Source organism: Hemiscyllium ocellatum, chromosome 7 (assembly GCF_020745735.1).
Source record: "Hemiscyllium ocellatum isolate sHemOce1 chromosome 7, sHemOce1.pat.X.cur, whole genome shotgun sequence".
NCBI classification, from domain to species: domain Eukaryota; kingdom Metazoa; phylum Chordata; class Chondrichthyes; order Orectolobiformes; family Hemiscylliidae; genus Hemiscyllium; species Hemiscyllium ocellatum.
Window position 1 is genome coordinate 46886932 of NC_083407.1, and position 24783 is coordinate 46911714.

Below are 24783 nucleotides of genomic sequence, written 5' to 3' on the forward strand. Positions count from 1 at the left end.
ACAGATTAACCATCCTCTGGCCGAAGATCCTCCTTTAGATAAGGAGCCCAAAACTGCTCACAATATTCCAAATACAGTCTGACCAGAGCCTTAGGCAGCCACAGCAGTAAATGTCCACTTTCGTATTCCAGCCCTCTTGAAATGAATGGTAACATTTGCTTTTCTAACTGCCAACTGAACCTCTAAGTTAGCCTTGAGAACCCTAAATGACTACTCCAAAGTTTCCATGTGCATCAGATTTCTGTTGCCTTTCCCAGTTTTGAAACTAGTCCATGCTTCTATTCTTCTGACCAAAATGCATAACTTCACTTTCTCAAATTGTATTCCATCTGACACTTCTTTGACCACCCTTCTGTGGTCTGTTGACGTCCTTCTGCAGATTCTCTGCTTCCTCAACATTACTTCACTCTCTACCTATCATCTACAAACTTAGCAATAGTGCTTTCAGTTCCTTTGTTCAGACTTAAACTGGTGTTGTGATTTTTAAAGTTTATAGTCCAACAGGTTTATTTGGAAGCACTAGCTTTCGGAGTGCTGCTCCTTTATCAATCACCTGATGAAGGAGCAATGCTCCGAGAGCTAGTGCTTCCAAATAAACCTGTTGGACTATAACCTGGTGTTGTGATTTTTAACTTTGCACACCCCAGTCCAACAACAGCATCTCCAAATCATTTGTCCAGACTGTTAATGTCTAACATGTCAGTGTTGGGACCACAACTATCCGTCTGCTAAATTCCACCGGTGAGGTCCTGAATAAGAAACTTTTATCCCTACTCTTTGCTAGGCAGCCAATCCACGCCAGCACCTGCCCCAAACACCATGGACTCTTACCTTATTTAGCAGCCTCCTGTGCGACACCTTGTCAAAGGCCTTCTGAAAATCCAAATAGATCACATCCACTGGCTCTCCTTTGCCAAACTTGCTCATTACCTCCTCAATGAATTCTAATGGATTTGTCAGGCATGACCTCCCCTTGACAAAGCCATGCTGTCTCCGGCCAATTTAGCATGCACTTCTAAATACTCTGTAATCTCATCCTTGATTATGGACTCTAAAATTTTACCAAAAACCGATGTCAGGTGAACTATCCTAGGGTTTCCAGTCTTTTGTCTCTCTGCCTTTTTAAACAGGAGTGTTACATTAGCCAATTTCCCAGCCTCTGGGACCCTGCCTGACTCTTAGGATTCCTGAAAGATCATCACCAATACCTCTACAGTCTCCTGAGCTATCTCCTCAGAACCCTGGAGTGTAGTCCATTTGGTCCGAGTGATTTATCCACCTTCAGAACTTTCAGCTTCTCCAGCACCTTCTGTTCAATGAAATGCATTGCACTCACCTTTGCCTCCTGACTATTTTGAAGTTCTATTGTGGCTGCTGATGTTTTCCACTGAAAACTAATGTAAAGTATCGATGATGTTTCTCCACTATTTATTTGTTCCCTAGTACTACTTCTCCAACCTCATTTTCCTGTGGTCCAATGTTCTCTTTCTGCCTCTCTTACAATTTAGATATCTAAAACAAACACTTTCAATCTTCTTTTTATATTATTAGCTACTGCTCTCCTACTTCATCTGTCCTATACACACATGCTCTGCCACCACCACACCCCCCAAAAAAATTGCTTTTTCTTAGTTATTCTGTGCTGGTTTTTAGAAGTTTCCAAATAATCAGGTTTCTCACCAAGCTTCACTAAACTGTGTGCTGTTTCTTTTGCTTTTATGCTATCCCTGACTTCCCTTGTCAGCCATGAATGCTTCATTCTGCTCCTAGCATTTTTCTTCACCCTTGGGATGAATTTCTGCTGTACCTCCCAGATTACCTCCCGAAACTCCTGCCATTGCTGCTCCAGCGTCTTACTAGCCATTTGGATCCAGAACTGGGGCTCAAAGGTAGAAGACAGAGGGTGGTGGTGGAGGGTTGTTTTTCAGACTGGAGGCATGTGACCAATGGAGTGCCACAAGGATCAGTGCTGGGTCCTCTGTTTTTTGTCATTTACATAAATAATTTTGATGTGCGTTAGTAAGTTTGCAGGTGACACCAAAATTGGGGATGTAATGGACAGTTTAGGTTACTTACAGTGTGGAAACAGGCCCTTCGGCCCAACAGGTCCACATCGACCCGCCGAAGCGCAACCCAGGCAGACCCATTCCCCTACATTTACCCCTTCACCTAACACTACGGGCAATTTAGCATGGCCAATTCATCTAACCTGCACATTTTTTTGTGGGAGGAAACCGGAGCACTGGAGGAAACCCATGCAGACACTGGGAGAATGTGCAAACTCCACACAGACAGTCACCTGAGGCGGGAAGACAGTGAAGAAGGTTACCTCAGATTACAACAGGATCTTGATCAAATGGACCAATGGGCTGAGAAGTGACAGATGGAATTTAATTCAGATAAATGCAAGGTGCTGCATTTTGGGAAAGCAAATCTAAGCAAGACTTATACACTTAATGGTGAGATCCTAGGGAGTGTTGCTGAACAAAGAGACCTTGGAGTGCAGGTTCATAGCTCCTTGAAAGTGGAATCGCAGGTAGATAGCATAGTGAAGAAGGTTTTTGGTGTGCTTTCTTTTATTGGTCAGAGTATTAAGTACAGGAGTTGGGAGATCATGTTGCGGCTGTACAGGACATTGGTGAGGCCACTGTTAGAATATTGCATGCAGTTCTGGTCTCCTTCCTATCAGAAAGATATGAAATTTGAAAGGGTTCAGAAAAGATTTACAAAGATATTGCCAGGATTGGAGAATTTTAGCTATAGAGAGAGACTGAACAGGCTGGGGCTGTTTTCCCTGGAGCGTCGGAGGCTGAGGGGTGACCTTCTAGAGCTTTACAAAATTATGAGGGGCATGGATAGGATAAATGGACAAAGTCTTTTCCCTGGAGTGGGGGAGTCCAGAACTAGAGGGCATAGGTTTAGAGTGAGAGGGGAAAGATATAAAAGGGACCTAAGGGGCACCGTTTTCACACAGAGAGTGGTATGTGTATGGAATGAGCTGCCAGAGGAAGTGATGAAGGCTGGTACAATTACAACATTTGAGAGGCATTTGGATGGGTATATGAATAGGAAAGGTTTGGAGGGATATGAGCCGGGTGCTGGCAGGTGGAACTAGATTGGGTTGGGATATCTGGTTGGCATGGACAGGTTGCACTGAAGGGTCTGTTTCCATGCTATACATCTCGATGACTCTATATCTGTGGCCAGATCCTCCCTCATGCTTTTGTAGTTACCTTTTCTCAATTGTAATTTTTTTTTTACATCCGATTCAAGCCTCTCTCCCTCTTAAACTGCAGAGTCAATTCAATAATATTATGGTCGCTAACCCCTCGAGTCTCTTTCACCTTAAACTCCCTAATCAAGTCTGCCTTATTATACATTACCAAATCTAGGTTTCCTAGTGGTTTCTAACACAAGCTGCTCCAAAATAAAGTCTCTTAGACTTCTTGAAAACCACCATCAACCTATTTTTCCTAATCCACCAGCATATTGAAATACCCCATGGTTCTTCTAATAGTGCATTTGATATTTGCCTTTTCTGTCTTGTGATTTATTTTCTTCCTCATATCTTGACTAAACTGGAGTGTTGTTTATCCCTTTGCTGTTTCTCAACTTGGCCTACACAGATTCTATGCCTTCCAACTCTATGACACTTATTGCTATCAATTTACTTTCAGCTCTTACTAACAAGGCAACCCCTCCCTATTGGTCCATCCTTTTCACAGGATGTGTATCCTTGGATATTTAGTTCTCTGCCCTGATTCTCTTGTAGCTATGTCTCTCTGTGATACTCACAACATTGTACCTGCCAGCTTCAATCTGTGTTATAAAGTCATTTACCTTGTCTCGTATACTGTGTGCAATTAAGTACAACACTCTCAGTCCTGCATTGGCTGCCCCCCATCTCATAGTTATCTCCTTCTTATCTGCTATGCCTGACATTAGTTTCTTGAGCCTTTCTGTGCTCTGTCATATTACTTGTTCTGGAAACTTAAACTTCTGGCGAGCACCAGTGTTCCATGTCTAACCTGTTTTTTCACATCAATCTTTGAGCTATGTGTTTACCTCCTTTAATCCTGTTGACCTGTGCCAATTAGCTTATGGCTCAGGTAGTAAACATTTTGGTAAATCATAGTTCCTAGCTGCTCACATTGCCTCAGCAGAACCTCTTTCCTCTGTCTACCTCTGACATGGACCATAGCGACCGGATCTTTCCCCTCCCACTCCAAATTCCTCTGCACCCCAAATGAGATAGCTTTCACCTGCACACAAGCAGGCAACACAGCCTTCAGGACTCTCAATCCCAGGCACAAAGAACCATGTCTCTTCTCCTGACTATATCATCCCTGTTTACAACTACATTTCTCTTTTCTTCTCCCTGTTGAATAAATCCCTGTCCCACCGTGCAATGGCCAGTTTGCTCATCCTTCTTACAGACCCAATTTTAACCACACATATACAGCAAGAATCTCAAACCTATTGGCCAAGCTCAAGGACTGAGGTTCCTTCAGAAGTACCTCCTAGGTTAGTTCTTCGAGTAAAAAGTGAGGTCTGCAGATGCTGGAGATCACAGCTGAAAATGTGTTGCTGGTTAAAGCACAGCAGGTCAGGCAGCATCCAAGGAACAGGAAATTCAACGTTTCAGGCCAGATCCTGGGTTCCTGATGAAGGGCTCTGGCCCGAAACGTCGAATTTCCTGTTCCTTGGATGCTGCCTGACCTGCTGTGCTTTAACCAGCAACACATTTTCAGCTCCTAGGTTAGTTGCCTCCCTCATACTGCCACCTTCCTGTCCCTACCCACTGACCATTTGAGGTAGTTAATGTAAGGGGTGTGACTGCCACCTCAACAGCAGTGTCCAGGTAACTCTTACTCCTCCCCAATTTTTCAGCATTTGAAGCTCAGACTCCATCTCATCAATGGAGCTGGAAATCCTCAAATAATCAATACTTGCTACAGATGTTGTTACCGTGAACCATATGAGGTCCACCAACTCCCACATCAAGCAGTTAAAACACAATACCTGGCTCATCATTCTCTATTTTAATTACTTAGTTCTTAAATTAATTTTTAAAAATCTCATTCTGGTTCTTTAGTAAATGTTTCCTATTTACCTTCATAGATCCATGATAGATAGTCAAATTAGGAGCTATCACCAACCAATAAACCTGTGGTTTTCGTGTGATGTCACTCTTGCACGAGGCCCTGATCCTTGGCTCAATTTATCCTGTTAAATAGACCTCACAAACTATGAGCCAAACAAAAACAGACCTTTAAAAAAAAGCAAGCAAAAAGTACCTCTTCCGATCTGCACCAGCTGTCCACTTTGCTTCCAAATTTCCCTGACTATAAACTCACTTGGGCTGTGTCTCATTCCAGGAGTGCTCTCTCCTTCCTGGCTGTGCAAAGCTTACTGATGGTGTTTTCAACAGGCCCTTTCTTAAACAGAGCTGGGGTGAGCTGAGATGATTCACATTGGTTAATCGTAATCAACATGTATTGAAGCCTTATTCAGTCTGATAACTGTCTCTCAGTCAGCTGAGTTGGCTACCTTATAAAGCTTTTTCACTAGACCACTGAATTTTAAACTTTTAAAATGGAGAAAGGAAAGAAAGATTTACCAGTTCTATTCTCACGTTGCCATCAAATTCCCCGAATGAGATACTCAGGCCAGTTTTTAACTCTGGATGTGATCTCTCCCTCCTTACTGATCAGAACTGTTAAGGCTTCTTTACAATGATTGGACCTGGTTAGTGTTAAATCTATTTCTCTGGGGTATCTTTCAGCTCCTTCTTAAACTAACCTACCATGTGGTTTAAATGCGAGAATTCATCTGGCGTAATTTCACGAATTTGCAAATGTTGTGCTGATCCATTTTAGTCCTGGACAATTTTCAGATTTGAATAATGGTTTTATATAATTTATCTGTTTAACCAGTGTTCATTGAATTTTTCAATCCAGATTACTTTCATAGTTCACCGTTGCAGTTGTTCCTCTAGATTTGCTTATTCCATATTCTCTTGGACTATCTTCCACTGGATATAAATGTGAGCATATCCAAAACTCTGCTGCCCCCTATTCTAACTCCCAGCAAGTATTTTCATTCTTGTGGTTACTGATTTTCATTAGCTTACACTCCAGTTTTAAACTTGTCAAACATGTTTCAAAGGTCTTGCCACTTTCCAACTCTCTTTTAAAACTTCTCTAATAAAATTAGGTTACTTTTATTAGATTACTTACAGTGTGGAAACAGGCCCTTCGGCCCAACAAGTCCACACCAACCTGCCGAAGCGCAACCCACCCAGACCCATTCCCCTACATTTACCCCTTCACCTAACACTACAGGCAATTTAGCATGGCCAATTCACCTAACCCGCACATTTTTGGACTGTGGGAGGAAACTCACGCAGACACAGGGAGAATGTGCAAACTCCACACAGTCAGTCGCCTGAGGCGGGAATTGAACCCGAGTCTCTGGTGCTGTGAGGCAGTAGTGCTAGTTACCGTGCTGCCCACCTCTCTTAAAGATCCTCACATTCTTCCAGTTCTTGCCTTTTGCATATATGGTTTTGTTAGCTCCATCATTTGATAATGATGCCTTCATCTAAATTGGACCTAAGCTCTAAAAAAAATTCCATAAAATATTGCCTTGCTATGTCTCTCTCACTCTCCTTTTAATACATTGCTTAAAACTCATTGTTTGCCCAATATCCTTGTCTGGCACATCTTCAGACTTTTATTTGATCATGTTTCTGGACTATAAAACTCTTTTAGATTTTCTTTTAAACCATTTTAAATGTAATGTAGAAATGCAAGTTTTTTTTAGACTTCACCTTTGGTGTACGCCACTCAGTTTATCAATCCAAGATAGCTTTGTAAATGGCATATCCCACGTTGGCCATTTCCTTACCCATTTTAAAGGTTTTGTTTTGCATATCCATACTGGATTGTGTATGCATTATGCATCCTTGGCTGACAGCCCAGATATCCATTAGCACTTGAAACAGCTGAGTCCAAGGGAAACCATTGCCTGATTGCCAGTTCTGGCAGCCTGATCTCTGGTGCCAATTTTATTTTCGACAACAAGTGCTTGCAGTTCATGCTATTAATATTTTGAAGAATCTGGATATTTGACACATTTGTTAACCGTAGTGAAGAGAGTTTTTCTTCCTTAAAGAAACTAGCAAGTTAGGACTGAACATCTTTAAAAGCATTTTCAGCATATCCTATTGTCACTATACAGTTTATTGATCCTACAGAGAGTAAATAGTATTTGAATGGATAGGAAAGTATTATATTTGGCATGGAGGGTTTGGAGAGCCATGGAGGTTGATGAATAAGCATACCTTGGCTTGAAGGCCATATCCATTGGAGGGGTAAAGCTTTGAGGGGCATGAGTAAAACCATATCAACTTTCCATTCAAAATGTTGTCTCATGCAGATTATTGTTCATGACACCATGGAGGTGCAGTGAACTGTGATATTTAAAAACTAGTCTTTTTCATGACAGTCAATCCCCTCAATGGATCCAGAAAAGTCAGGAGTGTAGAGTGTGGACTGCAACCTTGACAAGCTGCATTCATAAAAGGCACTGATGAAATTTAGAAATACCAGGAATGGGGTTGAGAATCATGGATCCAAAGAAGAAAGTGCTGAACAAATTTAGTATGTCTGGCAGCATCTGTGGAGAGAGCAGCTGTTAATGTTTTCAGTTCAGTCTAACTCGTATTCAAAACAGTTTTAAAGAAGAGTCATGTCAATTTGAAACATTTATTTCTCTTTCCATAGATGCTACCTCTCATGAGTTTCTCTTGCATTTTTTGCTTTTATGTCAGGTTTCCGGCATCCACACTATTTTGCTTTAATTTGGAAATCCTGGAATCTGGTGCAGGCTGCCATTTTCACCCTTCCACAGACCCTGTCCGACTCCATGAGAATCTAGCTCATCAGTTTTATTTCTCTCTTCACAGAAAGCAAGAGCATAACAACTAGAAGCAGGACTAGGCCAACTGGCCCTTTGAGCCTGTTCTGCCATTCAACAAGATCCTGGCTGATCTCTTCATGGCTTCAGCTTCACTTAACTGCCCTCTCACCATAACCCTTAATTCCTTTACTGTTCAAAGAATTATCTATCTTAGCTTTAAAAATATTTACTGAGGAAGCCTCAACCACTTCACTGAGTAGACAATTCTGAAGATTCACAACCCTCTGGGTGAAGGAGTTCCTTCTCAATTCAGTTTTTAATCTGGTCCCCCTAATTTTAAGGCTATGCCCTCTTGACCTAGTTTCACCTGCCATTGGAAATATGCTCCTACTTCTATCTTATCTATTCCCTTCAAATGCCTGACCTGTTGAGTATTTCCACCATTTGTGTTTATGTTCTCTAATATGACCAACTTACCAACCATGGAAATGTAATTCTTTTTTCATGCACTTCGCTAACTCTTTGCTTGGAGTCCAGAGGGTAGACTCCATTCATCTGATTCTTCGGATGCTCCAGTAGCTTTACTCAACTTGAAATCTTTTGTCAGGCTGTATTGAGAGCTAAAGAAGAAGAATAAAAGAATTGGAGTGACTGCCAGCAAGATCTAAGACTTGAATTCTTTTCTGTGTATTATTCATGAAGCATTTTAAAGGACTGCTGTATGTTCGATTGATTTTATGGTCTATCTGTTTATGCAAAGTTTAAAGCTATCTTCTGACCTGGAGATTGACAAAATTACATGCAAAGCTTTTATTAAATGACAATACATCCAATTGTGACTTAAAATGTGCTGGTTAATTGCTATCTTCATCTTGTTTCTTTTTAAAAGATTACACTATTTACAACTTGCAAGTGTGATTACAAGCCTGTGCTGGGAAAGAGAAACCCTTTTTCCATATTTGTTATGTAATTTTCCAATGAAGCAATGCCAACTCATTTGTAAAGTTCAACCTCAGCTCAAATTATATCTAAAACCCCAAAGAAAGAGCGTGCTTGAATGTAATGTATCCCATGTCTTTTGCCCATCCCACAGCACCACACTATCAATTTGAGACAGACAGCTGGAAAGGATTCAAATATGGAAAGGAATTTGCACACTTCTTTGGATCTTAGGATAAATTTGACAGGCACTGATGGGCCTCTTGTATTTTTTTGCCAACTGTCTGTTTCATTACTGAGCTTTGCTGGTGGAATCTTAAGCCTTTTCGTGCCCTCATGTGTCATGTGCAACAAATAACTGAATAGCAATTGAGAACATAAAAGCCAAGCTACTTTATTGCCTTCCTTTCTAATCCAGAAGAACTGCAATAAAGTTAGTTCTCATTCCTTCCCAGTCAATATTAATCCAAGTAATCAATTGGATCTGAAATCTTTTTATCCTCATTACCAGATCAAATAATGCACTTATGAAGGACTTGGAAAAGCTATATGGTGACCATGAATTTTGTAGTATTAATTTAACATTTCCAGCAATTAAAGTTTATTTTCATAAGAACATGAGATTGGAACCATTGTAGACCATACACTTGAAGTGCTTGCTCTGCTGTCCAATGCAATCATGGCTAATCTTGGACTTCAACTCCATCTAATTCTCCCTCTGTTCTCATATCCTTTTTTACTTTGAGACACCAAAGGTTGCCTAGCCCAGTCTTAAATGTTGCTGAACACTTCTATTCAGGCCAATTGTATTTTGTAGTAAGATATTCAGAGCTGCATTATAATCAACAGTAAACTATACAAGTTCAGGAATGGAATGTTGATTTTTAATGCTGATTTCATGCTGATGCTACTGTATAAGCAATGTGCAATGTTAGGCTTGTGTTGGGTGCACACATGATGGGTACAGCTGCAGTATGCAGGAGTCTTGTCAGCAACCAGGATAGGATAGTTTGATTAATCTTTTCCCTGATTTTCTCCATCCTTTCTAGATTAGCATATTGTTGATGTATTGTTTGCAGCATTGTAGCAACTTGCAGAAGTTATTTTGATTGTATCTCTTGCCCTTACAACCTACTCCATCAACTCAATGAAATAACAAAGTCGCTTGAACAGTATCTTCTCAAACGTGCTTATGCGACATCCTAACTCAAACGTATTGCTATTTAATTATCGTTAGATCAGTTTACTGAAATTCCCTTGTTTAAATCTCCTTTGAGAACCCCTTCACCACAAAGAAACTTTAAGCAAACACCTCACCACTAGCTTTTTAAAAGTTAAATTTGCTCACAGGATTTTGGCATCACTGGTTAGACCAGCATCTATCGCCCATCCCTAGTTATTGGAGGGCAGTTAAGAGTCTACTTATGGGTTGGACTGAAGGGTCTGTTTCCATGCTGTACAGCTCTATGGTTTTATATCCCCCGGCATTGGCCTTAGGTTCTGGACGCTGGTTCAGTGAAATTATCATTGCTCCACCATCTCCCCATTTTATGGCAACTGATGTAGTCTGCCAGACTAGTCCCTATCCCCAAAGAATTTTTTTAAAAATTGAGATGGAAAATGCAAGTCTTTAGGTATATGTGTTTCAATATGCGATTGCTATAGTTAATAATCCTGAGAATAATATAGATTTTTAACATTATGGGCATCCCTGATAGGTATAAGATCTTCTTCTGGAATCTTCCAGAGATTACTTCTAATAAACCAATGTTCTTGTCATTGACATTACTATTTTAAAATACTAGAAAATTATTCCTAACTCTCTAAGAATTAGATTTTCATCTGAGTGTTGAACATTTGAAATGTTGCATTCTAATTAATTGGGATACATTGCAAAAGTTCAGTTTTGTGGAGTTACTTTTTAAGTCATACAGCAATGCCTTTGGTGCTGATTAATATCAACTGAGGATGAGGGAAGGTCAGTAAGTAGAAAGTACAAAGCTAAGGATTTTCAGATTAGTCTCTTAACCCTCATTTTTGTTTCCTTTTTGTAAATCCTTTTCCCTCAGATGGATTTACCAGAGATGTGATGAATGAGTTTTGGATACCAGTGTTGAAATGTCTGCTATCACATAGTACTTGAGCATTAACTTATAAAGTTCAGCAAAGCCGTATTGATAGATACCTGGCTGTAGTCAATAGCACCAGTAATGTTGATGAAGGCAGCAATTGCTTTTTAGTTCCTAATACTATGATTGAAGAGGTGGCTTTGTGATCTGATAACAGAAACCCAAGGCAGAATCTTCTGTCTTCATGAGGTCTTTCACTTGCTTGCTAACAGAGCTGGTCAGACACCTGCACTGACTCCTCAGAACAAGACCCACTATACCTTCCTCTGATCAGGCAGTTTGGTGGACAGCCATGGACATGGGCTTGCAATCAAAAACCCAGCAGAGGTTGGCTTCTGGTTGGCTGGCAGCTCTCATATTTGGCAGTAGGCTTTGAGAAGGGTGTGGCTGCTGCCAGAAGGGTAACTAAGATTGTGAGAACTGAAGTGTCAGGGTGGGGTTTAAGTGTTGGGGGTAATAGGGAGGTGCTAGCCGGAGTTGCCTTCATGAAGCAACCACTCCAAAAGACACATGCTCCACACTAATTTACCAAATGTATGGGCTTTTTTTTGTTTGTCACTTATGAATTTTAAGATTACAACCTTGATGAAAATAGGTACTTAATCAGTCTTTAAATGGTTGTTAATGTGGAAGCAACTTAGGAAACATCGCACATGTTGTTCCCACCCAGAAACAGGCAGGATGGCTTCGAGTCACTCCAGACACACAGCAATGTTGTTGACTCTTAACTGCCCTCTGTAATTAGGGATGAGCAGTAAATGCTGGCCTGGTTAGCAACACCCACATCCTGTGAATTAATTTTTTAAAAAATCACCAAGTGTCTAAAGACACAATCAATCTACTAGCATCTAATAAAACATTAGCGACAGAAGGTAATTTCTGGTACATGCAATTCTTCTATGACAGGATATCCATCGAGGCATCTAATATTTAGGCGCATTTCAAGTAAAGCGGGATTCTATTTTTGAAGTGCAACATCCCATAATTTCTTCTTTAAACCAATTTGCATATTTGCTACTATTTGTTTTAAACAGTTCCTCCACCATTTACTGTTTTGTTTTGTTGGCCTTCATTTTTGAATATATGCCTTTTGCTTAAATTTTGTACAGTACAAAAAAGCTTTTATGCATTTAATTTCTTTAATTTTCAGGAAAATCTCTATCTCATCCTCCCAAGCTTTCTCTTTTCAGGAAAAATTACTTATGTATCACACTTTAATCTGGGATCTGCTATGTCACCACTTTTCAAGTGCTCTCCAATAATTAATTGTTTTTGCAATAAAAACATCAAAATTACATATAGTAATTCAATTGTTTTCTCACCAGGCCTAAATGCAGTTTTAAAATGATATCTCTCTAAATTTTTTAATTGATCATTTCACCACAAACCAGCTGAGAACATTGTGTTGATGGCTTAGTAATATATCCAGTAAAACCTCAAGGTCTCCCTCCTGCTCAAGTATGTTCCTACGTAGCCCTTAATCCAGACCAACCTCACCATACATTTCTTGATATTGAATTGCACCTCCAGTTCTCCATTCACTAATCAAACATACCAATCCAAAACTGAATGCATTCATTGGTGTTCATCATTTTCTCACTGCTCCTTCTTGGTTTTGACACAATTTGGACATTTTGACACAAAAGTTCTTTTGATTTTGTCTTAACAATGAGAAACCAGAGCAACCCTAACAGACAATCTTCTGGTACTCTACTTTTAAATGGTTGCCCATAGATATTGGCCTTTAATTATTATTAGTCATGCTGTGCCCATTTGACAATCCGTTTTAATATATTCCTATTTCTTCCACATATTTGTACCCATTATGGAACTCCTTTGAGGGCAGTAATCTGCAATTCTATATGACCCATGCTTAGAATAGCTTCTAACTAACAATTTGATTTTAGTGACATCATCACTTGAGATTAAAAAAACAAGAAACACTTCTATTTATTTGGTGACTTTCACAACTTCAGGATGTCACTGAAGTATTTTTGAAGTGTGGTCGCTGTTGTAAGAAATGTGGCTAACTATATAAATATACCAAGCTACCACAAAGAGCATTGTGCTCATGATTAAACTATTTATGTTTAATGATTCTGATTGAAAAATAAAAATACACTATAATCACCTTCACATTGTAACTTTTCATATGATTTGTTAAGGAATACAATGACAGCCCATCAGAGTTGGAGATGACACTGAGTAAACAGATTGCAGGATTATGAGCAATACACGATGTCTCACCTGACGGTTCTGAATGTGTCAATCTCTCACCCACAGGCCTTTCCTGTAGTTACTGGAATTAAAGAATAGAAATAAAAGTGCCAGCAAGTTAAAACAAACAGTAGGAGAATTTTGTGGTGATGATATATGTGGGAGTTGCATTGTTATTTTAACAAAATTGTGACATTTTCACTGCGATTAAGGAAAATCTTTATCAAACTTTATTAATAGACTGCCAGAATCTTTACAAAACATATAAATACATGAAATGATTCATTAGACATTCTTCACTTTAAACCAAATCAACCATGAATCAAAGCCAGTGCTAGAATCAAGTGCAGATAAAGTGTTAGCGACTATTTTTTCTGATTTTGGCAGTATGATGCTTGGATGTCAACTACCAGGTCCCTAGTGAACTGCTTGCCTGAAACAAAATAGAATTTTTAAAAATTCATTCATGGCATGTGGGTGTCACTAGCGAGGCTGGCATTTATTTCCCATTGCTAATTGCTCTGGAACTAAATGGCTTTCTTAGCCATTTCAAAGGGCAATTAAGAGTCAGGCACATTGTTGTGGGCCTGAAATCCCATGTAGATCAGATTTGGTAAGGATGGCAGTTTTCTTTCCTGAAGGACATTATTGAATCACCTGTTTTGTTACATGGTTGGCATTAGATTAACTTTTAATTAGTTCTACTGAATTCAAATAGCAGACCAGGTTCAAAATGCCAAAAGCACATCTGCTCCTATGACATGTGTTTCAATGCAAGTCATACTTCTTCAGTTACTTACCTTGAGAGGGAAAATTTCAATCAATCAGCGATTCTTTGGTTTAGTCAGTATCTGATTTAACAATTTATACAACAAATGGGTTTAGTTCTCAACATACTGTAAGTGAGATAGCTAATGATTATTCTAATTGAATTATTTTGTGATATCATTTGTTCACATGCATAAGACTTGAGGTGTCTTGATCTAAAATTTGGATCAGACAATGTCTTGTAATTCAAATAAATTGATGTATATACTGATATAGGTTAAGAATTTATGAAAATATTACTTTCTTGCAACTGACCATGGTTCGTTTTTTTGTAATTATTTACAACCACCCACTTCGCCCTTCTGTCCTGAAGGTGTTGAATTACTGGAGCATGGTTCTTGAGGGACCAGTTTTCCCTGGTACTTTGTCCACGGTGCCAGTTATTCAGGTGTGATCCTTGACAATGATTTTGATCTTGTGGGATCACTGGCTGGCCAGCATTTGTTGTCAATCCCCGATGGCTCCTGGGAAGGCAGCAGTGAGCCATCCTCTTAACTGTTGCAGTCTGTATGCTTTAATTAGAATGACAACGATGTAAGGGAGAGAATTCAATTACAACCAATTGGCCATTTCCAGTGGAAATATTAAACAAATTGCTGCATTGAAACACAAAATATGATCAGAGTAGATCACTCAGCCCTTCAAACCTGCTCTGCCATTCAATATGATCATAGTGATCATCAAACTCAGTACCTTACCTCCATACCTTGTGATCACTTCAGTCGTAAGAACTATAAATCCACCTTGGGACCATTCAGTGTTTTGGCTGCAACTATCTTCTGCAGCAGAGAATGCCACAGACTCATCAGTCTGTGGGTGAAGACATTTCTCCTCATCTCATCCTAAACAGCCTACCCAATATCCTTAGACTGTGACTCTGGTTCTAGATTCCTTGATCATTGCGAACATTCTTCCTACATTTATCCTGTCTAGTCCTGTCACAATTTTATAGCATTCTATGACACACTATTGTTGTTTTATCTTTCCTCAGAGAAGGAGACCAAAATTGCACACAATACTTCAAGTGTGCTCGCACCAAGGCCCTGTACAATTGCAGCAAGATAACCATATTCCCATATTCGAATCCTCTTGCTATGAAGACCAACATGCTATTTGTCTTCCACAGTGCCTGCTGCACCTACCTGCTTGCTTTCAGTGAGTGATATACGAAGATATTCATGGTCTTGTACCTATCACTTTCCCAATCTATCACCATTCAGATAATAATCTGCCATCCTGCTTTTGCTAGCAAATAGATACTCTCAGATTTATCCACATTACATTTCATCTGCCTTGCATTTGCCACTCACTGTGTCCAAGTCATACTGAAGCAGATCTAAATCTTCTTACAGTTCACCATCCCACCTTGCTTTGTGTCATCCATAAATTTAGAGATATTAGTTTTTTCATCTATTTAGTTCTTTCATCTAAATCATTAATATAGGTCATGAATAGGCAGTGTCTAAGCATTGATCCATGCAGAACCCCACTGGTCACTGGCTGCCATGCAGAAAACAATATGTTTATTCCTACTCTTTGTTTCCTGTCTGCCAACTAGTTCTCTCTCTATGTCAGCACTTCAATTTTTGCATGCTAATTTCTTATGTGGGATCTTATCAAATGCCTACTGAAAGTCTAAGCAAACCACATCCACTGACTCGCACTTATCAAATTTACTAGTTACATCAAAAATTGCAGTAGATTTGTCAAGCATGATTTCTCTTTCCTAAATCTATGCTGACTCTGTCCAATCCTGGCATTGTACTATGCAGGTATCAATGCTAAATCTGGAGTTCTTTCCACCCAGTATCCAATTCCAGCAGAGAAAATAACCATGCCCCAGAAGTTGCAAATTGAACTATGATCAATCTAGCACTCTGATGGTTGAAATAGCTGAAATACGCCAACAGACCAAGTGTTGAATTTGGGCCTTTTTATCATGAGTAACTCAGCCAACTAAATCCATGACAGAGTTGTGACTCTGCATTTCTTGTTTCTTCAAGTTATGTAACATTTCTTGAAAACATGGAATCTGTAGAGATTGCGTGATATTACTTAGATAAAATCAGTTATAGATTCAGGACTTGCTTTTAATTTTGTGGTGATCAGAAAATATTAAATGAAAGTGGATTTCTGTTATTATCCCCTAGATTTTGGATTTGTGGGGTATAGTGAAGAACTACTCAAGAACAACACATTCCCAGACTATAGCCCGGAAGAAAATTTTTTCACTGTTTTTGGTGTTTTCTTTCCTACTGCTACTGGTAAGATGACATGTGTAATTCATTTTTCAATGTTATTTGTTTGTATTTGCCATAATCTGAGACTGGACCTACCAATGCAATTTATTATATATACCACACTGGGGAATAACAGATGTTGAGCCTCTCCCTTATTTTAACCAGTTGTGTTATTGGAGGTATCTTAACTCTGGCCCTCTATTAGGTAGCCAATCCCAAGAGTGAAGGTTAGATAATAGAATCCCTCCTTATGGTGCTTGAACAGATATATCTGCAAATTGCAGTCTAGTAACAGGTTGTCCCTAAAATTTAAATAATAAGGGGTTGATCTATTAATTAATGGTTAATAACTAGTTTCCTATGAAAAGAGTTAAATCACAGATTGCCATCTGGAAGAGAATCCAATAAGAGGTTGCCCACTATCTGTGAATTTGGTAATAAACTTCTCTCTGTGTTGTATTGAAATAATAAGTTGTCTTCTGCCTAAATTATACCAGTTTTCTTGTGCATTATTAGATTAAAATAGCTTTGGCAGTTTTTAGGAGATGCAAGATTTATCCCTGAATGGTTTACAAAAATTTAGTTTAGATTACTTAGTGTGGAAACAGGCCCTTCGGCCCAACAAGTCCACACCAAACCTTTGAAGAGCAACCCACCCAGACCAATTCCCCTAGGTTTACCCCTTCACCTAACACTACAGGCAATTTAGCATGGCCAATTCACCTGCACATTTTTAGACTGTGGGAGGAAACTGGAGCACCCGGAAGAAACCCACGCAGACATGGGGAGAATGTGCAAACTCTACACACACAGTTGCCTGAGGCAGGAATTGAACCTGGATCTCTGGTGCTGTGAGGCAGCAGTGCTAACCACTGTGCCACCGTGCCACCTTTACTAAGGCTAGGCTATAAGAATTGGTAGGTAAAAACAATGACTGCAGATGCTGGAAACCAGATTCTGGATTATTGGTGCTGGAAGAGCACAGCAGTTCAGGCAGCATTCGAGGAGCAGTAAAATTGACGTTTCGGGCAAAAGCCCTTCATCAGGAATACAGCTAAATTCAGCTGTATTCCTGATGAAGGGCTTTTGCCTGAAACGTCGATTTTACTGCTCCTCGCATGCTGCCTGAACTGCTGTGCTCTTCCAGCACCACTGATCCAGATATAAGAATTGGTAGACAAGGTGAAATTAAAAAACATACAAGCAAAGGTGAGGAAAGAAGACTTACTTTGATGCAATAGCACAACATTTGAAGTTGGAAGAAGAAAAAAGCAATCCTGGTGGTAATTCAGATGGCAATGGTGAGTGGCAAACACATGGCAGATGCATTACAATGTGGCTGAAGTGTGACGTGATACTCTATAGCATAATGAACAGAAAACAGAGTATTGTATAAATGATGATATATTGGGAAGTGTGGATGTATAAAGGGCCAATGAAAGTAGACAGACAGATACTACAAGCATTAGGAGGGCAAACAGTATACCAGCCTTTATTGTAAAAGGATTTGAGTTCAGAAGTGGGGATGTCTTACTGCAATTATGCAGGGCCTTGGTGTAGATTTGGTCTCTCTACTTAAAACAGGATATACCTGCCATTTGAAGGAGAGCAATGGAGTTTCACTTAGCTGATACCAGGCATCGCAGGACTGTCGGATGGCTCAAGATTGGGCCTGCATTCACTTGTATTTAAAAGAATGAGAGATAATTTGATTGAAATCTACACAATTCTAATGGTATTGGACAGATGCGATGCAGGGAGGATGTTTTCCCTGGTAGGGGGAGTCTCGAACCAGGGACACAATCTCAGAACATGGGTAGTCCATTTAAGACTGAGATGCCAAAACATTTCTTAACCCAAAGATTGGTCAACCTGTAGAAGTCTCTACCACAGAGGCTGTGGAAGCAAAGTCACTGAATATATTTGAAAAAGCGATAACTTCCTTAGATTGTAAAGGCATCAAGGAGTATGGGGAGAAAGCTGGATTATGGCAATGTGATAAAGAAACAACTATGATCAAATGAAAGGTTAGAGCAGGCTCAGACTGCTGAATGGTCTACTCCTGCTCTTAGTTTCTGTCTTTCTTGACTTGTCCAGTTTTTCAAGTTCACCCAATGAAACATCTTTACAATTAGGAATCAATGAACAATGTGAGTGTGCTTCTCCATTCTTTACACGAAAGGCTGAATGGTTTCTCTTTGTAGACTTACCATTCCATGATTCTACAATCTCCTCCACTGCTCGGCTCCCTTTGTCCATGCATTAACTTAAGGGATATCAAACCTTCTACAGGAAGTCATTGTGTTGGCAGAGATAGCAACAGGAATTAATAATATGAGGCAAATTAATAGGCCCTGTATTTCTGTCTCAACTTGCATGTAGTGCAGGAGAAAGCTGCAGCCAGTTTCCAATTTAAAAGGCAGAAATAAATATTGAGCTAGCTACTGGGATCACTGCTCAGATTCCCTACCTCCCACTCTGCATTTGCCCATTTTCTGTCCATGTTCAACCCAATTTCCAAAAGACAGCAAAGAGAATTCTAAACCTTCTGTATTTGGAATAGGTTTGGTTGTAGCTTTTGCAAGGATATTTGTGGACTTCAGATTTGCATGTGAAAGGATTCTTCATCAATAAAATCAAGGGCGTATTGCCAAAGTCTCAAGTAATTGTTCATCATGTAACCTTGCTATCCAGCTACAGTTAATGGCTAATTATGAAGCTCTGCATGCCCCTTCAATTTCTATGCTACTCTTCAACTCTTTCAGGCTTTTAGATTAGTTTAGAAGCTTTTACTTTTGTGTTTTGGTTATGGTGCAAAGTGGCTGCTGATATGCTTTGAGCCAATTTTCTGCCTCTGTTGAAATTCAGTTTCAAAACCCAAGTAGATGTGTTTGTGTGTAATAGATGTTACTTAGCTGCTATTTGGAATGGGTTGAAACATTGTTTACAGCAATTCAGATTTATATCCAGTAGTTAAGGTAGTAAATATCAATTACTATGACTTAATTGTAATCATGCATTATTTTTCATAATTAATCAAACTCGCCTGTTAATAGACGTGTTTATGTTCTCAAAGTTAATGAATCAACAGAGAATGTCAAGTGGAGTGTTTCACTAATTTAAGACCAGTGAGAAATTCCTCTTCAAGCAACCTAAAGTTGTCAATGTCACTGTGACTGAAGGAACATAATAATTTGTTGCCTCCTTGTATTTTGTCCAAAAAATGCAAAAGGAATTTTTCTTTATCAGAGAATGAAAATTTGCCTTGAATTCCTGGTTGCCATAACAATGTATTTTACCTAGTCATAACAGATAATTCTCAAGGCCTTCATACTTGTGTTGCACCTCAGAAGAGTCCTGTTTATTTTTATTTGAGCGATGTTTCCTTCAATAATCGTCACATTTTCCAAATGTCTATTTCTATTCAGTCTGCTGCAGAATTCACATTAAAGCTCAGGTTAAATCCAATAGCATTTAGGCCATGGGAACCATCTATCATTATGCATGTGTTCATTTGTTAGGGTGTGTTGGTTTGTTGTATGTAATGCTAGAGTTCATTTTGTGTGTGTGTGTGTGTCTGTCTGTCTGTCTGTCTGACTGAGAAAAGAGAAATGGATTTAAGGCAAAGATGCTTTCTAGGATGTGCTTGCTACAAACATCTTTATATCATGTCCAGATTACAATTACTTAATTTAAGAAATTGAATTACTGAGGCTCAGGGCATTGTAGAAGCCGTATTTTTACAACCGAGTTAGAGAGTGTAAATAGGTTTTTTAAAAAATAATAAATTTGAATACCTCATTTTAATCAAGAGAACAAGGCCACAAGATTTAACTTGATTTCAAACAAAGCACAATTTATTGTTTATAAAATAATTGAATAAATTCAGCATTTACCAAAGTTTTGTATTTATTATGTGCATATGTTATTGTGAAGATACTATAGCTTTCAGATTTTAGTATTTTTTTCCTGGTGTTTTTGTGAAGGAAGGTTGAGACAGAGGTGATAGCAGTTTGCTCAAAGCCAATAAAGTAAACCGCTTGTGAGGCCCTTGGGACTTCTTTTTAAAAGTTGGAACAATAGAAATAGCCAGAATGTGAGGGTCAAGCTCACAAAGAACCAGAACTTTTAGTTTTAGCTTTCAGTAGTTACTGAGGTCTTGAAGCTGGATGTAGAAGCTCTTATTCCTCTCTCTGTCACAGCTAAAAGCTATGGTTCTCTTTCTGCTCCTAGAATTGTATGTGGGACAATCCATTTTCCTCAATTTGCCTTTGCCATGAGTGTGTTTATGGAATGTTACTAATTGTAACAGTTGGTTAGTAGTATTTAAAAATATAATATTTTATTAAGCATTTCGATACAGTTACAGTTAAGCTAATTCTTTTATTTTTCTTTTGTCTGTGTTTAACATGTTTCCTATGTGTAAAAATCAAGTGCGTTTTACTTGAAGTTGAGTCATTTGACTAATTAAATTGCATCTGCTACGTTTAAAATAAGAACAAGGTAGGATCTAGATTATCTTAATATATTTTGAAGGGGTTTGATCTGGTCCATAATATTATACATTCAGGTTCTTTTCTTACTTTCCTCAAAAGTTCACTTAAAAGACGTATCAATCTTAAAAGCTATTTACTTTTGTAGGGACTACCTACAAATATGCCACAGTCCTCTGGAAATATTTGCACATCTCCAGCTATTCTAAGAGATAAAACTGTAATTTACCATCTCTTGACTGTGAATGCAAAATCCATCGTTTGTTGGTATCCCTCCAAGCTATTCTACTGATTACTTTCTTTTGAAGTAAGACACCATGTGGCCAATTGTAGATTTTCCCACTAGCTTCAACTGGGCAATCTTGCTGTTTCTGTTCCTCACAAGATTCAAACTGAAATTAAACCTCTTCTGCTTTCCTGATGATCGTTGATAAAGTTAGTGTTTACTTTGCTTACTGTGTAATTCTGACTGTCATTTGTTTTGGTTAACTTCTCTCAGTAAGTTGCAAGAGAGCCACCATGCAACTGAAAAGAGAGCTGTGTTGTCGAGTATGTTTAAGGTTGAGGTAGACATTTTTAACTAATAAGGGAATCCAGGATAATGTAGAAAAGCAGGAAAGTGGCGTTGAGAATTGTCAATTCAGGCATGATCTCATTGAGTGGCAGAACAAACTTGAAAGTTCAAATTGAGTTTTTTTTGCTCTTACGTCTAATTATGTTCCCAACAAAGACCCAGATCAATTGAAACCAAAGAAACATACTAAATTCCACCCATCTCAGTGATGACCTAGCTTGCTTTGCGTGATTCTCAAACTGATCTTAACTAATTATCCATCATTTAAATGTCTCCAACAAAGCCCACAACATGTTTTATAGCTCCATCTCTTCTTTACTGACTATTCAGTAAACATGAGTTACCTTCTAACCTGTAAAATTTTTAGATGTGCTGATAGTCTCTAAAGCCCAGCATTTTAATCACTTGCTTTTGCAACAATAATCTTCCAAAATCTAAACACTACCTTGAAGGTATTAACATGAACAATGAACTAGATATTCACAATGATAATGTTAATATGAGGCAGAAGGGGACAGATTCTGTAGTAGCTATACTAACAATCCCAGTTGGGTTGCTCGGTGAGGTTAGGGTGACCCACAAGATAGTTATGATTTTACTTTATTAATATTGATTTCTGTTTTCTTCAGGTGTGATGGCAGGATTTAACATGAGTGGAGACCTTCAGAAACCTGCATCCAATATCCCTCTTGGGTCACTAGCAGCTCTGGGCGTCTCGTAAGTTCTCATGGCTTGTAGTTAACTTACAAATTATAGACCCTGTTACAAACACTTGTGCCATGTTCTTGCATTTGAATAATGTTTTAAATTCAAAATCAGCATTTGTGATAATGCTTAGTGAATGAAATAAACACCTGATAATTGTTTTTCAAAGATGCATCATTGTCTGATCATGGTGGCAGTATTCAGTCTCGTAACATGATGACCTGCACTGTGGTGTTTATTTCTGTGTTAGCATCGCCTTGTGTGGCTCAAGAACCTCACTGTGATATGCACATTTTTGTCATGAGCTGAGATGATGCATTATTTGCTGCTTTCCCTTTCTTTGGGCCCTCTTCTCAATCAATTGGTCTTTTCTACTCACCCATTTCAAAGCCTTTCCAGTCAGTATCAAGAGAACAAAGCTGTTAGTGATGCCTCCCAGGTGTCAGTGTTAACGTTGACTATCTTCTTAACTTGTTTGTAAGTGTCCTTATAACAGACACACAGGAGGTTATGACCCAATGGCCTGTTTATTATATAGACACTCTTTAGGTAAAAAAAACTGTCATCCATCCAATGAACTTAATTGAGCTAGCAAAGATGTGTTGACTTTGCAATATATGAATATTGATGGATTTAGTATGCTCCAAGATTTCTGAGTTTGTAACCTTGACTTTTCAAGACATACCAAGGGTATTTCTGCACCAAGGAAGGTGGAAATTATTCAGCAGAGTAGTTTGCTCTTTATCTCGGAACATAGGGGGGAGGGGGTGGGGAAGTGGGGAGGGGTTGGGGGTGGGGAGGGGGTGGGGGTGGGGGTGGGGGATGGTGGGGGGTTGGTGGTGGTGTTGGCATGTGGTTTGGTTCATGATTGCCAGAGGTGTGCACTCTCCAATGGGCCTGCATATGTGGGGTCTGATTCTCTGAAGATCTAGCCCGGAACTATGAGGGCCCTGTTTCCAAGTGTTGCTGTATGGAGACACAGCTGAGGACTTGCCAATGGAGAGGCTGTGTACTGACAGGGGGAAATTTTTACATTTGGTTGTCTTAATAACATTGTTACCAGACAGCAGTGTGGGCTGAAATGAGATACAAACTAGCACACCAAAGCAGAAAACATGCTAGCATCCTTCACCCACATCTTAGCTGCATCAAATGAACCTAGTGACTGATTATGCTCAAATTATATACAATCAACATGATAATCTGAGAACTGAAGTCAATTCTAGCTGCATAAGAGTGTGCATTCAATGGGCATAACTTTGGAAATAGAGTTTTTTGAATAGTAAAAATGTGGCCTCTTTAAAGCAACCTAAGCTAGATGTGAATTTTCAAAAGAAAATTAGTGATTCTTGAATTGTGAGTATATATTCATTTCATAAACCTTTCAACAATGACTTCTGGACTGTTGGATTTGACTTTATATGAATTAAACATTTATTGTTTGTCATGTTATAACCTAATTATACATTAGCCAGCTCTGTTTCCGGAGACAGGCCTCCATGGATGTTATCCTTATTTACGCTGCTCAGTTTCAGGTTTATGAAGTCCGCACTTTGTTGCACAGCAGAGCGTGCATTTAGATTAGATTAGATTCCCTACAGTGCGGAAACAGGCCCTTCGGCTCAACAAGTCCACACTGACCCACCGAAGAGTAACCCACCCAGATTCATTTCCCTCTGACTAATGCACCTAGCACTTTGGGCAATGTAGCATGACCAATTCTTTGGATCTGCACATCTTTGGATTGTGGGAGGAAACCGGAGCACCCGGAGGAAACCCACGCAGACACTGGGAGAATGTACAAACTCCACACAGACAGTTGCCCAAAACTGGAATTGAACCTGGGACCCTGGTGCTGTGAGGCAGCAGTGCTAACCACTGAGCCACCGTGCTGCCCTTCAATGTTCATTGTTGTTTTACATTATGGTTTTTTTAATATATATATATATTTTTGATGCAATGCAGATATAGATTTTAGAATTGCTGTTAATTCATTGAATATTATTTTGTAAATTCAGATTTATCTTTGCAACAACTGCCATACGATGGCTTGATGCTGGTAGTGACCATTTTTCAAACAATTAATACTGTCTATTAACCTTTCCCATAATCAGAAAATTGTAGCATACTGTGTGTTCATAAAGCTAAAATCAAATTAACCTGGAAATAATAATCCAATAATTTTTAAGTATTTACATTGTACGTATTAAGTGATTTTGCCCTTTAATAGGTTGCATTTGCAAAGTCTGCCATCCTGTAGGCTCTCCAAGTAAAGTAAGTTAAACATCACACAACACCAGTCTATGACCCAACAGGTTTACTTGGAAACATTAGCTTTCAGAGTGCTGTTCCTACAACCACCTGATGGTATGACCTGTTGTTGTGTGATATTTATCTTTGTACCTCCCAGTCCAACACTGGCATCTCAAAATCACAAGTAAGCAAGCTAGTGCCTGTTTTGAACTAAATCTTGGTCAATATGTTCCTATGTACTTCATATGCACTTATGTACCTGATCAAACTTTGCAAATCTGCTTGTGAAGGTGCCTCTTGATGGCCAAAAATGTAAATATACAACTTTAGGGTAATATGCCATAGATAATGTGACAGTGCTTCTGCCTCTCTGCTGCTGGGAACCAAAATCAATAATGTTTAGCAAATTTGACTTCCAAGTTGTCAACATTCCTAGGAAACTGATGGAATATTCCAGCCAATGTTAGCAGATTCCAGCATGC

At 39.1% G+C, this 24783-nt stretch overlaps 1 protein-coding gene across 4 annotated transcripts in view; it reads left to right on the forward strand.

Annotated features, from left to right (window-relative positions):
- Positions 1–24783, forward strand: part of slc12a8 (solute carrier family 12 member 8) — a 150086-nt gene that overhangs the window by 70028 nt on the left and 55275 nt on the right. For all 4 annotated transcript variants that reach the window (XM_060827162.1, XM_060827164.1, XM_060827165.1 and 1 more), the window contains exons 7-8: positions 16187–16300; positions 21973–22060. In XM_060827162.1, coding sequence (XP_060683145.1) covers positions 16187–16300; positions 21973–22060 — 202 coding nt within the window. The remainder of the gene's footprint in view (positions 1–16186; positions 16301–21972; positions 22061–24783) is intronic.